Source organism: Sebastes umbrosus, chromosome 17 (genome assembly GCF_015220745.1).
Source record: "Sebastes umbrosus isolate fSebUmb1 chromosome 17, fSebUmb1.pri, whole genome shotgun sequence".
Taxonomy (NCBI): Eukaryota; Metazoa; Chordata; class Actinopteri; order Perciformes; family Sebastidae; genus Sebastes; species Sebastes umbrosus.
In genome coordinates, this window is record NC_051285.1 from 21,230,033 (window position 1) to 21,245,245 (window position 15,213).

Consider the following 15,213-nt stretch of genomic DNA (forward strand, 5'->3'; position numbering starts at 1 on the left):
ATGCTTTATGACGCATATGATAGGCATGATGGAAATGTTTATTAATGAGGCTTATCTGACTCATTGTTTCCTTTATTTTCTATTTTTATTTAAGTTTTACTCCATTCTCATACTGTCAGTACTAACAGTGGTGCGCAATAACTCCATCATTCATTTACTACAGTGTGTTGAAGGAGCTGTCTGTCTGTCTAGTTAAGGAAAAGTCATATTATATGTCGAAAAAATTAAAATAAGTCATAGTTTAGTATGTCGAAAAAAAGTCTTGGTACGTCGAAAAAATTTAAATTCATAGTATAGTAGGTTGAAAAAAAGTCACAGTATAGTATGTTGAAAAAAAGTCATAGTATAGTATTTCGACTAAATAAATAAAAGTCATAGTAGAGTATGTCGACTAAATAAACAAAATTCATAGTATATTATGTCGAAAAAAAGTCATAGTATGTAGTATTTCGACTGTTTTTTTAATGTCAAAAACATAAAAAAAAGTCACAGTATGGTATGTTGAAAAAAATTTAAAAAATTCATAGTATAGTATGTCGAAGAAAAGTAATAATATATTATGTCGAAGAAAATGTGAAAAAGTCATCATTTATTATGTTGAAAAAAACGTCAAACTATAATATGTCGAAAAAAGTAAAAAAGTAATAGTATGGTTTGTCGAAAAAAAGTCATAGTATAGTATGTCGGAATAAATAAAAAAAAGTCATAGTATAGTATTTAAAAAAAAAATAGAAAAGTCATAGTGTATTAGTCAGGAAAAAAGTCATAGTATAATATGTAAAAAAAACAATAGCATAGTATTTAGAAAAAAATTAAAACAGTCATAGTATAGTATGTAAAAAAATCAAAATAAGTTTCAGTATAGTATTTTGAAAAAAGTCATATCATAGTATTTCGAAAAAATAAATAATTCATAGTATAGTATGTCGAAAAAAAGTCATATAGTATGTCAAAAATATGAAAAAGTCATAGTATAGCATGTTGAAAAAAAGTCATAGTATAGTTGGTCGAAAAAATTTAAAAAGTCTAAGTATAGTATATAAAAAAAGTCTTAGTATGTCGAAAAATTAAAAAGTCACAGTATAGTATGTTGAAAAATTAAAAAAATTAGTAAAGTATGTTGATTAAATAAACAAAAGTCATATTATATTATGTCGAAAAAAAGTCATAGTATATATTATTTCGACTGTTTTTTTTTTAAGTCAAAAATATATAAAAAAAAGCCACAGTTTAATATGTCAGAAAAATAAAAAAAAGCCACATACTGGCTATACATATTTTTGACATACTATACTATGGCTTTTTTAAAAATACTATACTATAACTTTTTTTGACATACTATACTATGACTTTTTTTTTTTTTTTGACATACTATACTATGGCTTTTTTTCGACATACATATGACTTTTTTTATGTTTTCCAAACGCTATACTATGACTTTTTTCGACATGCTATACTTTGGCGTTTTACATTTTGTCGTCATATCATACAATACTATGGCTTTTTTTCCGACATACTATACTATGACTCTTAAAATGTTTTCTTCATACTATACTATGAGTTTTTTTTGGACATACTATACTATGACTTTTTAATTTTTTGGACATACTATACTATGGCTTTTTAAATACTATGCTATGACTTTCTTTCGACATACTATACTATGACTTTTTATTATTTTGGCCTGCTGTACTGTGACTTTTTAAATTTTTTCAACATACCATACTATGGCTTTTTAATATTTTTTCGACATACTATACAGTGACTTTTAATTTTTTTCGACAAACTATACTATGGCTTTTTTTTCGACATATTATACTATGGCTTTTTAAATTTTTTCGACATACTATACTATGGCTTTTTTTTTTACATACTATACTATGACTTTTTAAAAATTGTTTGACATACTATACTATGACTTTTTAAATTTTTTCGACCAACTATACTATGGCTTTTTTCAACATAATATACTATGGCTTTTTTTTCAACATGCTATACTATGACTTTTTAAATTTTTTTGACATACCATACTATGGCTTTTAAATATTTTTTCAACATACTATACAATGACTTTTTTTGTAATTTGTTCGACATGCTATACCATAACTTTTTTTTCAAAATACTATACTATGACTTTTAATTTTTTCGACAAACAATGCCATGGCTTTTTTTTTTTCAGAATATACTATGGCTTTTTACTTCAACATACTGTACTATGACTTTTTATCATTTTGGCCGGCTATACTATGACTTTTTCAATTTTTTTGACATACCATACTATGGCTTTTAAATATTTTTTTGACATACTATACAATTACTTTTTTTTATTTTTTTGACATACTATACTATGGCTTTTTTTTCAACATACTATAATATGACTTTTTAAAACATTTTCGACATACTATATTATGACTTTTTAAATTTTTTCGACATAATAAACCATGGCATTTTTTTGACATAATATATAATGGCTTTTTTTTCTCAACATATTACAGTATACTATGACTTTTAATTTTTTGGTCAAACTATACTATGGCTTTTTTTCCGACATAATATACTATGGCTTTTTTTTTCAACATGCTATACTATGACTTTTTAACTTTTTTGTACATACTATACTATGGCTTTTTAAATACTATACTTCGACTTTTTTTCGACATACTATACTATGACTTTTTTAAATATTTTTTCGACATGCTATATCAGAACTTTTTTTTCGACATACTATACTGTGACTTTTTACATTTTTTCTACGTACTATACTATGACTTTTAAAATTCTTTTGACATACTATACTACGGCTTTATTTTGACACAATATCTCCTTTTTTATTTTGTCAACATGCTATACTTTTTTTCCGACATACTATTCTATGACTTTTACGATTACTTTTTTCGGCATACACACGATTTACATACATATATATACATATAGTATGTAAATATATATACACACCCACCCACCCACACACACACACACACACACACATACATACATACATATACTCTACCGACAGTATATATATATATATATAAACTATGTAAACATCAAGAACGATATTTTGAAAGAATATATTTAACCTAAGACATCAAAAATTCAGACAAACGTAAAGCATGGATCACATAAATCATCCAGAGCACCTTCTGTAAGGAGAGGCATTCTACATCTTTATCGTGTTCTGCTGTGGTATGGTTATTTGACAACATCTGACAAAGATCTCTGTTAGATTGAAATGTTTGTCTGTTTACTCCAATTAGCTGGTTTCTACCATTACAGTGTGTGGATCTTTTATCCGACGTTTGCCATGAGCAGTTTTTGAGAAATAGAATCACATATGATCAATACAGTCAGAACAACCCTGTAAAATAATTCATCATTTAACTGTGTAGCACCTGTGTGAGCCACTGGCTACGTTGTTGTATTAATACCACATATATAGGGCGCTAATATTCTAACATTGAATCCATGGACTTGGAAACAAGAAAGATATCTGTTCAGGCAAAAATAATAAAATTCTGTATTCTATATTGTATATAAAAAAAAGACAATATCTAAACTAGCTTGAGAAGTTTAAAAAAAGGAATTTCAAAATTCCCAAACTTTTGTGGGTAAATGCAGTGTGTCAGATTCATAGGCATTGTGAGAAGAAATCTGGTTTGTTTTCACATACACATTTTATTTTGCATCAAAGGATTGAAAAACGGCCCAACTGTATGTGGCTGCGTATTCCTGAGGGCAAACCAATCTGGCAGGTAAAGATTCTTCAAAGGGAGAGCCATTACCAGAACAATGATCAGAACAAAACCATCCAAAACAAGTGGAAAGACATCGCATCGCGAATCTCATTGGCAGAAAACGCTAATTGGCTGCATTTTAAAACTGGAAAAAGGTTTTTAAAAGCTCTTCAAATTTGGCAGTTGGTCAAGACTATACATCTTTGTGAGATGATAGTTTAAATTCATAACCATTTAACAGTGTAATACATAAGAACAAATATAGTATAGTTTATTTGATGTTTAACATCATATATACTTGTCGTTAAACTCTGCATGTCATTTGTCTTCAGGTGACAACAGGACATTTTGGCCTGGACATTTCCCTTTACTGTCATATTGTCCTTTCAATATTGCACTGTCACTATGTCACTGTATGTAATTGGAAAAAGAATTACCAAAACAAATATATATATATATTTTTATTAACATACTCTTTTTTTTGTGAATGGCAGGGAAGAGACACAAACCTATTTTCCTATGTCTTTGCTTTGGATATCACAACTGATGTGTTGCTTTGTTACCATAAAACAATGTTCTGGTAACTATTTGCTGAGAACCATTGTTAGTGTAATGCATAATAGGAAGTAGTGTAAAACACAGTTTGTTATATTGGCGTATTAATTCCAAGTATTTACCTGTGTTTTTCCTTGCAGCTGTTTCTCAAAACAATTATAGCACAGCCAAGTATATATCTTCTGTTTAAGGTTCTGTTTAACATAGACGTCCCTCTTTGCCATTATGATTCTCCTCCTCAGCTCAGCTGACAATGGGTTTGTGCTTATTTTCACCAAAACGCTCTGTGCAAAGTACAACGATACAGTAGCTTCATCAAAATAAGCTAACAGTTTGAGCATTAATGAAAAAATCATTCACAGTAATAAATCACAAAAGAGACAACATTGGGTTTGGCTTGCATAGCAAAGCAAAAAGGAAGAGGAAAAAAAAACATTAAAAAATATATTTACAAATTATGCAAGTCCTTTTTCGTATTAGTTAGTCATTTTGTCGTGATTTTTCTTCTTCATCTCCACCGTGTGAATATTTGTACACCATGTGACAGAAAAAAGAAGCGGGACATATAACATACCGTTTACTCTTTTGAAGAGGGGGGATGAAAATAACACTGTGAGACTGGTGTCTGTGTCTGTACATGACATTTACAGCTCTGCATTTTATCTCGTACTCTTGTTCCTTTGTCTTCATTCTGTCTCCTCTCCGTCTCCCAAACATCATTCTGTGTCACTCGCAGAGAGAAAATCTCATAGCGCTTACAAACAAGGTGTCCTTGGACAGGGAACAACTGCAGGGAATGATGCTTCACAAAGACTCTGGAAGAGCAGAAAAACAACAATGTAAAATCTGGGTGACATTTAATACTTCACTCTCAATATCTGCATCTCCATTTTCACAATTCAAGGATGTATCTCACTTTTGCAAGCTAGAAATTGTTTGGATTCTACAGCTTTCCTTCTTGTTGAAAATGGTGGAGCATTCTTTTTTTTATCCCTATTGAGAGGTATACATTATATAACTGTATTGTGATGCTGTCACAACTGACTAGAAGAGGCAAATCTGAGTTGTCTCGTCTTTCTTTACAAATTGTTAAAGAAGTGACAGCCACAATTTACGATGCATTATTTGCCCTATAATTACTAAACAGCATGGCTTCTCTGTTATTCTTTGTCAATCAGAGTGAAGCAAAAAAACAACTATAAAATGGATTATAAAAATGGCAAGAAAGTTTCAGTAAAACTGGCATATTATTTCTCTAAGTGACATTTGCTTGCTTAGATTACATTCATTATGTTTTATGTGCACACAAGTACATCCTCGTGAGGATTAACACTTACAGTGCTCCCTTTTCTCTGTGCTGTTTGTGGAAGGATGCCCGTTGTGGGTGGGATCTGTGCCAGGTCTCTTGTGGGAGCCCCTACTCAGGGTGGCCCTGTTGGATGTTGTTGTGCCGCTCCAGGAAGCCATATGCTGCCGCTCCAGCGTCGACACGGTCACCATGCACTCCTCAGAGGGGTCTGAGGCCGCAGCTGCCCACGAGCTGTGCATGCGGGAACCCACGCTGTGCAGGGACTTCATGGCCGGTGTGTGGGCTGCTGAGTGGATGATAAATGAGGGGTATTTGGCGAAGGATACAAATGAGACATCATGATAGAGGTGCTCCTCTCTGAATTTACTATAAACGGGGATTTTCTGGCAAATACTGTGCTGGGAGAGCGTAAAAAGACATAACTTACTTTCGGCGTTGTTGTCTCTTCGTCTGGGCAGAGTCCCAACTTTGCCCGTCTGTGGTTTGAGGCCAGTCAGCGCTGCCCTCTTGTGGCCAAGGCTATGTGTGCCCGGTGCGCCATGGTCTGCTGAACCAGAGCTGTCGGAGCGACACTGTTGCGAGCTTTTACCTACCGAGAGGGAATTAACAAAGATAAAGATTTGGCTAAGCATGCCTGAACAAGTATGTGGCTCACATGCAATGGATTGAGCAAGACACTTAAGTAATGGTGAATGTTACATCCTATACTTGCATTTATATAGCGCCTTTAAAGACTTCCGACGACTCATAGCGCTTTACACTCCATGTCAGCATTCCTATTCACACACACATTGATACACTGATGGCAGAGGCTGCCATACAAGGTGCCAACCTGCCCATCAGGATCTACTCTAAATACTCATTCACACACCGGTGGCACAGCCTTCAGGAGCAATTTCGGGGTTAAATGTCTTGCCTAAGGACACTTCGACAATTGAAATCAAGTCAAACTTGTGTTAAACATACGAGTCTACATGTGACGTCTTGAAAGGAGTATTGAAGATGATTCACAAGTTTCCATCACGCAGGATATTTGTGGAAACAAACAACTATAACTCCCTCATGCTTGCTACTTAGTATACATTCTTAAGAGAATATCATTACTGAGTGCTTTAATCAGAAGGCCTCAGGACCTATTTTTCTTTGTTGCAGCAATTAAGCAACCAGTTGTATGAAGTTCAAAACATAGAACAGCATTGAATCTATTTAAATCATGAAAATATACCATTTAAAGCATTAAATCCACATCTGCAATATGGCACCCCCTGTGGAAATACTGCCACCACACTGGCTTTGTTCCTCATTTGTTTCACTGGACTGAAGCTATTTTCTCAATCTGCCTGCTAGCACTTCTAATACAAACATGACACGATAAAATGTTTGCATTGCTAATGTTGGTAAATATTTTTAGTCATACCGACCTGAGTTTTGCCCCGCAACGGCTTATTAAAAATGTTGAAAACACATATCCTCAATGCACAAGTCAATCTCTTAACCTGTCAAACAACGGAGTCTAAAAATGGTACAGTTCCGTCCCTGTGGGAGAAGCCTTCAAGTTTCTCTCTAAAGAAAGGCTTTCAGACAGAACCTTATTTATAAATGCATCAAATCTTAAATGTTCGACATGTGGCTTTTCAAATATAGAGCACTACTAAAGTTTTTAATATATTCTATGTTATGGTTTTGATGTCTATGCCAGAATAGCTTCAAGTAACTTTTCACAGACTGCCTGAGAATATGTCTTTGATAAAGAATACTTACAGAGAAAAAAGGATAACCTATGATTTAGAGTAGAATATATAACAAAACTGGAAAGAGTCTGTCTGTATGTCCTTCGAATTTCTCAATAACCGTTCATCCGATGGACTTCACACTTGGCAGGTGTATTGCTGAGGACCGAAGGAAGTGCAGTGCCGAGTGTGAAGTTGTTTGGATGAGTGGTTCTTGAGAAGGCAATGCCGAAGTCCAAGACTGAATACTTTTAAGCCTATAAAAAGCAGCTATGTTTTTTTACTACATTACCATTCAGTGTCAATCATTGTCCCTGCTGGCTACATAAACATTTTTTTTTCATCTGAAAATTATACACAATTTCACCCAAAGCCCAGTTTTCCACTAGTACTTAAATGCAGCATGCATTTGCGGAACTGTATGGAGCTGGAGACGTGAAATTGTAAAACTTATCCGAGTGTATCAGGCGATCCGTGCGCACACAGGAATCTTTCCGAAAGCGAAAATGATCAGATCTGTGAAGTTGAAGCTAAACATCTGTACGTAAAATATGAATATGTATTCAGGTTATTTGTTTTACATGTGTTCGAATTGATTGGTATTTGTGTGTAGATTGGAACACACATTTGTGAGTACCCAAAATGACACACAAATTGTTATTTTTCATTTGTGTGATCATGTAATACACATTGAGAGTGACCATTTTGAGACTAATTTCACTCCATATTAAATGGGCTATTGTACGCCTTGGTCTTTGTTCTGTGCAGTGTGTCCGTAGGTGATAGTTCAGCCAGCCAACAGACTGCAGAGTGTTTGCTGCCTCAGTGGTCCAAACCCTATTGGCAGACAGGAATGTTGATATTGGCTGACTCTACGAAACCCTGGATTAGGTTAAAAAAAAATATGTTTTTGAACATTCAATGCCATGTTTTTTTACATTATTTTACTACTGGCATGGCAACTAAAAAGGCTTTGTTATGGAAAGCTTGTATTCATGGTTAAAAAAAAAAAAAGGCAACATTGTTTGTCAGACACACATGCATCCACAGCCCTGACCTCCACACACACTTTGCCTTGCTACATTAAGAAGACACTTCTTCCTGCATAATGTCATGGGAGTTAAACTGTGTACTGCAAACTCCTCTAATATTAATGCAATTTCTTGGGCTGAGTGGCTGCAGCCTTTTCAGCTCCATATAGGAGGAAAAAAAGCAATGTGTCTGCACTTTTAATATGATCTGTCCACAGCTATTTGATGCCCGCATAATAACATATTTTCCGATAAAAACATGGTTACATTTTGTTATTCTTACATCTGTTTCTTTAGACATATGTTTTGAATAATGCTCCATTTGTTAGGGATAACGAGAAAATAAAACAATCCATGTAAGATACAAAGGGATCAATAAATATGTCCAAATCTCGATAAATATACATTTATGTATGTGTATATGAATGTGTGCCTTCAATAAACAATAAATCAAATTACAGTTATAAATTAAAAACAGTATATTATTTTACTTAAAAATGTACTTGGAACTCTGTCATCCACAACATTTTCCATACTTTTATACATTCGTAATGAATATGTTCTATTGTTGAAATGGCATATATTAATACTAGGGATAATAACGCGTTAACACAAATATGTTTTAATGCCACTAATTTCTTTAACCCAACTTGTTTTTTTTTGGTTGTAGCAGGCTCAATTTTATAGTTAGAGTGAAGATACTGGCATCATATGAAACTAGAAAACCTAAGGAATCCATTGGTATCAACGTCTCATACTAGCTTTTCGTGAAGGGGGCTAAATAATGCTCCAAACTACGCTAAATTTTGGAGAGGAAAAACTGTCATGGCCATTTTCAAAGGGGTCCCTTGACCTCTGACCTCAAGATATGTGAATGAAAATGGGTTCTATGGGTACCCACGAGTCTCCCCTTGACAGACATGCCCACTTTATGATAATCACATGCAGTTTTGGGCAAGTCGTAGTCAAGTCAACACACTGACACACTGACAGCTGTTGTTGCCTGTTGGGCTTGAGTTTGCCATGTTATGATTTGAGCATATTTTATATGCTAAATGCAGTACTTGTGAGGGTTTCCGGACAATATTTGTCATTGTTTTGGGTTGTTAATTGATTTCCAATACATATATCATATCAAAATAAACATACATTTTCATAAAACAAGCATATTTGCCTACTCCCATGTTGATAAGAATATTAAATACTTACAAATCTCCCTTTAAGGTACATTTTGAACAGATTAACAACGTGTGATTAATTGCAATTAAATATCAATCGCTTGACAGCCCTAATTTATACATAAGTTATTTACAAAAGCCCATAACTGGTATGTTTGCTCTATCATGTTATCTGTGGACTTATTATTTATCTATCTGCAGCTGCATTGGCCAAATTTCTCAAGGTTTCATCATATTTTGAGCTGCAGAAATGATGAGATGATGGCGCCTATACCCTTTTTACTGTCAATGCCCTGGTGGTCTACTCATTTAAAAGAAATGACTTCAGTCAAATTTGTTTTTTACCGCATGCAAAACATACCTGAGCCCTCAAGGTTATCCACGCTGTGACCGGGAGTGTATTCAAAGCCACACAGATTCTTTGACACCATAGCGTATCTTTCCTCCTCCTCCACATCCTCGTCTTCTTCAGAAAGGAGAGTTGCTCCCAGTTCAGAGCCCAGTGTACTGGACATGAAGTCCATGGGAGGGATGGGGGTGCTGGACACGTTTGGACTGCCCTTCATGTGCCTAATTCATTGTAGGGAAATACCGTATATTAGGGAATAAAATACATTTAAAAAAAGCAATGGAGGTCAGATAATGAGCATAAATACGTGAAAACAAGTTTCAGAATGCAGAATCAGTGCATATTCAGAAAGGTAGAGATGCAATGTGCAGAGACTGTGAATGCCTGCAGTGATTTCACTGATTACTTTCTCAGAGCTGGTGTGTGTTGTGCTAACACAATGGAGTTGTAATTGGGCTGGATAAAGGATATCTGGATGGGCAGGGCTGTCACCAACATGCCTGTTATCTCCCCCACAGCTGTCCTCCACGATGGCTCACATCCCGCCATGGAGGAGATGCATGCATAATTACCAACTCTATTTACTGATGTCAGAACAGCATGTTAGACTAAACCCAGTCATTACCCTCCAACACGTGTCGCCTCTGACTTGTCAAGTCTCCCGATGCTCCATCAAAGGTGCAATCAATGGAGAGCTGTTTTTATCGCTCGCAAGAAACACGGGCCGCAGGTTTGGGCTGACACATGTAAATACCAGTATTATAAGACGCTCAAACATCGGCTATTGATATGCAAAAAACCCAAACTATCAACGGAATGAAATGAATAAAATTACAGGTATCTCTCCTCCTGAGCAAAGCAAACGTATTTGAACAAAATTGTGATGCAGGCACACAGTATAAAGGTTTTAAATGATCGAACAGTCACACAGGTTTTTTTTTTTTACAACCAAACTAGAATTATTGCCTCTTATGTATGGATGTATGGCTCCACCAACCAGAAAAGTTGCAATTTACATTTACGCTGTTCAAAATGTCATCACTTCATAATTTTATCTTGTTAGATATTTGTGTGAAATTGTCATAATTAGCATATGAATTCTTCAATTATGGCCAAAAAGGTGTTTTGTGAGGTGACAATGATATTGACCTTTGATCAACAAAATCTAATCAGGTCATCCTTGAGTCCAAGTGGAAGTCAAGGCGTTCCTGAGATATCGCTTTCACAAGAATGAAATGAACGTAAGGTCACAGTGACCTTGACGTTTGACCTTTGACCACCAAAATATAATCAGTTCATCCTTGAGTTCAACTGGACGTTTGTGCCAAATTTGAAGAAATTCCTTCAAGGCGTTCCAGAGATATCGCGTTCACAAGAATGGTACGGACGTGAGGTCACAGTGACCTTGACTTTTGACAACCAAAATCAAATCAGTTCATCCTTATCCATATCGCGTTCACGAGAATGGATCGGACGTACGTACGTACAGACGGTCGGACAGACAACCTGAAAACATAATCCCTCCGCCCACGGCTGTCGCCAGCGTGGAGACATAAAAAAATACATCAAATTATAGAAGGAAGTTGGTCTCAAAATGTAGTAAACCAGAGCAGTAAAAGTTCCTTACCATGACTGCTTGGCCACCTCGTATTGGTAAGCTCTGGTCAACTCATCCAAGTGGGCCTGCAAAATGGATTGCATTTCGTCATGGTGGGCAGAGCTGAGAGAGGAAGACGAGGGCTGGCTGAAGGAAGTTCCTGCCGGCGAGGAAGACCTTCCTCTCAGGGGAGGAGTGGGACCTCTCTCCTCCTCCACCTCATTGTCCAAATTCTGGTGGCGGTAGGCCTGGACGGACATGGGCGGGGCCCAGCTGTTGCTGTCATATCTGGCATGTGGACAAATGTTTTATGTATTAATCATCACATTGCTGAACAGTTGATTGCATATAATTGAAGAGGATAGGGAATATTTAAGGATTTACAGGGACAGTTTGCCTCCTTTTATGATGAGGATGTCCAGTCAGTGTTGGCAGTAAATGTGGTCAATTGAAGCAATAAATCCCCCAGTGCTTGGTGTGCTGTATTGGCCAGGAAAGCTGAGATCTCCTGCTCGCTGAGTCGTTCCGGCAGTGCCTACATGTACCAGGAGGCATTGCGCTCGAGCTTCTGACACCTAGAGGTCTGCCGGCCATATTCTCTTGCACAGAAAATGCCGCCACAGCATTTTTTCGGCTGTGCACTCGAATAAATAATGCTGAATATCCGAGTCAGACAAATTTACCCTCGTCCATATTTTGGGATGCCATTTTTGCTGTTTGAAACATACAGTAGCTAGTTTGCACTACAAGCAAAGACAGCAAGGGTGTTCTGTCTTTGAGCGGCATCTAGAACACATACATTTTTGCAAAACAGTCATAATCTTAGGTCGCACAAATGGCTTCAGCTTAAAGTGCCCTCTATCAGTATACAGAGGCTGGCAAAACAAGCCTTTTCCATTATGGTCCTTGGTCCTGGAATGATCTGCAGGCCAAGCCTAAACTTGAGACCCTTCCCTCTTTAAATGGTTTTTAAACTTAGAATAAAGGAGGTGGTCACTGCTAGCTGCAGTTACTTCAATTAACTAACAAACCAAAATGCCGTTTTGTTAATGCATTGTATGATGTAATGTATTTTTGTCGTACCTATTGTTGCTGCTGTGATTTGATGTCGTTGTCTTGTTGTGTGTTGATGCTGCTATCTGAACCTTGGCTAGGTCACACTTGTAAAAGTGGTTTTAATCTCAATGTGACTACCTGATGAACACATCCAAACTAAAATAAACTGTAGTTCTGCCTTGCATCCAACTAATGTCACTGTCACGTCAAATGACGCTAAGGGATGCAGGAAGAACAAGAGATTTTGCAGTGTCAAACTCAGTTTCTCGGTCAATATAGCGCGCAATGAGGAATTTATTCTTTCAATTGACTACGTTTACCATCGACACTGATTAGTCATCCACAGAAAAGGTGGCCAATTTCCCCTTTAATGACATTCCTATATTGACTTACTCTAGTCTGACTGGATTAAAAATGTTAAAGGTGCTATTGATAACTTTGATAACATTCAGTCAATAGATGTCACATTCTCCCTCCCCTGTTCCATTACTTTTACTTCACAATAAGTTGTTGCCAGGCACTTACCGTCAATCTCAGCCATTTATCCATTGGCTAGAGATACAATGTGACACCATTTTACTATTGTTGTGTATTGTTTTTGCTATTGTTTGCCTTGTTAGAAGTGGGAACTGAACATCAGATATGGTCCACAGAGATAAACAAAACATTCATTTTGGACCTGCCAAAATGTTTAAAATGATTAATTTACAATCATAACAATTTTTTTCAGGAAAAGCCATACTTTTATTCTGCAATTTTCTTAAAGCTCTGTGGATGTATTCTTATTTATTTTTTTAAATATTAATTTATGTGAAAATGTTATCAACAAGACCTTTAATAATATATTTTCTTCCATTGGCAAGTGTATAACAGCTCAATACAAACCTATTTCTATTATTTTTTCTATATTAGGAAAATAGGCAGCTAGAGGTCTACTTCTTGTCCAAAGTCTCTGATAGAAAACACACGCACACACACACACTCTGGGTACAGGTACAGGATATTGTGACCTCTGTGTTTGCATGTGTTTCTTCTGTCGACGTGTGTTTTTGTGTTTGTGTGCGCATCTGTTCCAGGGCAGAGATTGATGAGATATGAATGTATCTTACCCTCCTCCGTGGTTTTCCTGGGGGTAACGGTCAAGGTCAACCTCGGTACCAGGGAGAGGGTGCATGGGTGGCGGAGGCAGGGGCATGTTAGCCCAGCACGTCCCATTTGATTTAGAGGCCTTTGTTCCACCCTTCACCTTCTTTTTCTTCCCAACCTTTGTACCTGGGGAGGGAAGGTAAAGAGGGAAAGAAGTTTAGTCCGTAGAAATCCCTGTACACAAATATTATTCTACACTGAATTCTCTAACACTTGAAAGCTATCTTCTATCTTTCTCTGCTATCTGAACTTTTTCAAACCCGTCTCCCACCCAATGTTCATTATTTCTCTGTTTTTTGTGTGCTCACAGCGCATTAGGACTTTTTTTTATGTTGACATTTCTTAAAGAGGCACAAAAACCTGCGGCAAACCACTTTAAGTTGCTTCCCCCACTTGCTTTACTTTATCTCCGGTAAGCCTGACATTTAGCTGAGCGCATGGGCTAATGTGCAAAAGTACACACAGAAATGCCTCCATGACTTTACTAAAAATGTATATATACACTGCGTAAATATCTCGGAACACTGAGGGACTATCCGCCATCACTAATCATGTTAACCCCAAAGAAATGCGTCATGATTGGGTGACATTTCTGGGCTAGATGAGCTCCCGGGGTAGAATTGTGATGAAGACAGAAGAGTAATTAAGAACATTATCCTAGGGGTCTGTTTTCAGTGAATATGTAAATAAATTCCCTCCTTTTCATTTTGCTCTATCTCTGGTTCAGTTTGCCAACTCCCTTGTAGCCCCTCTAACGGGCTTTTTATTTGCAAAATGTTGCTTTTGCCGGACGTTCAAGCACTGCTGCAGTCCACAGAGACCCAAGACACATACGCACGAGTGCAAACATCTTCTCTGCTAGACGTGAGAGGTCGAATGAGAGGTTTAGTATCTAAGATATATTCACTCTTGATTTATGTCTGCAAACCTCTGTCAATCCATCAAGTCTGGAGTATTGGCTGTCCTGTGGATGACATTTGCTGGTTAACAGTACAGGATAATTTAGATGGTACTTCCAAAAAATCCACAAACTGATACACTTCCAATGTCTGCATCTTACTCCCAGGAAGCTCTATCTGATGAAGCTCTCATCCTCCCCTGACTGCGAACTCTGCCCTAATGGGGACACAGGGTCTTTCCTGCACATGTATTGGAACTGCCTAGGGGTAGGGTTTTTCTGGAAATTGGTATCTACAACCTTATCTGACCTACTTTTTACTTAAGTACCATTTTGTCCAAAGCTGCTCGTACTGAATGATACTTCCTCTCTAAACACTGTTTTACCACAATCGATTTAGCGGGTTCAGTTTAATGCTTTTGTGAGGACACTGGTATCATATGAAAGTATAAAACCTAAGCAATCCATTGGTACCAACCATGTCATACTAGCTTGTCGTGAAGGAGGCTAAATAACACTGAACTTACGCCAAATTTTGGCAAGGAAAAACTGTCATGACCATTTTCAAAGGGGTCCCTTGACCTCTGACCTCAGGATATGTGAAATAAAATGGGTTCTATGGGTACCCAA

The 15,213-nt window shown here is 36.6% G+C and overlaps 1 protein-coding gene across 3 annotated transcripts in view; it reads right to left on the minus strand.

Annotated features, from left to right (window-relative positions):
* Positions 1 to 3,655: 3,655 nt before the first annotated feature.
* Positions 3,656 to 15,213, minus strand: part of LOC119476093 (roundabout homolog 2-like) — a 111,691-nt gene continuing 100,133 nt past the window's right edge. For 2 of the 3 annotated variants that reach the window (XM_037749293.1, XM_037749291.1), the window contains 6 exons: positions 13,649 to 13,811; positions 11,514 to 11,771; positions 9,899 to 10,107; positions 6,026 to 6,187; positions 5,627 to 5,884; positions 3,656 to 5,104 (listed from right to left, as the gene is read on the minus strand). In XM_037749293.1, coding sequence (XP_037605221.1) covers positions 5,103 to 5,104; positions 5,627 to 5,884; positions 6,026 to 6,187; positions 9,899 to 10,107; positions 11,514 to 11,771; positions 13,649 to 13,811 — 1,052 coding nt within the window. In that variant the 3' untranslated portion in view covers positions 3,656 to 5,102. The remainder of the gene's footprint in view (positions 5,105 to 5,626; positions 5,885 to 6,025; positions 6,188 to 9,898; positions 10,108 to 11,513; positions 11,772 to 13,648; positions 13,812 to 15,213) is intronic. The other variant, XM_037749292.1, reaches the window with a different exon arrangement.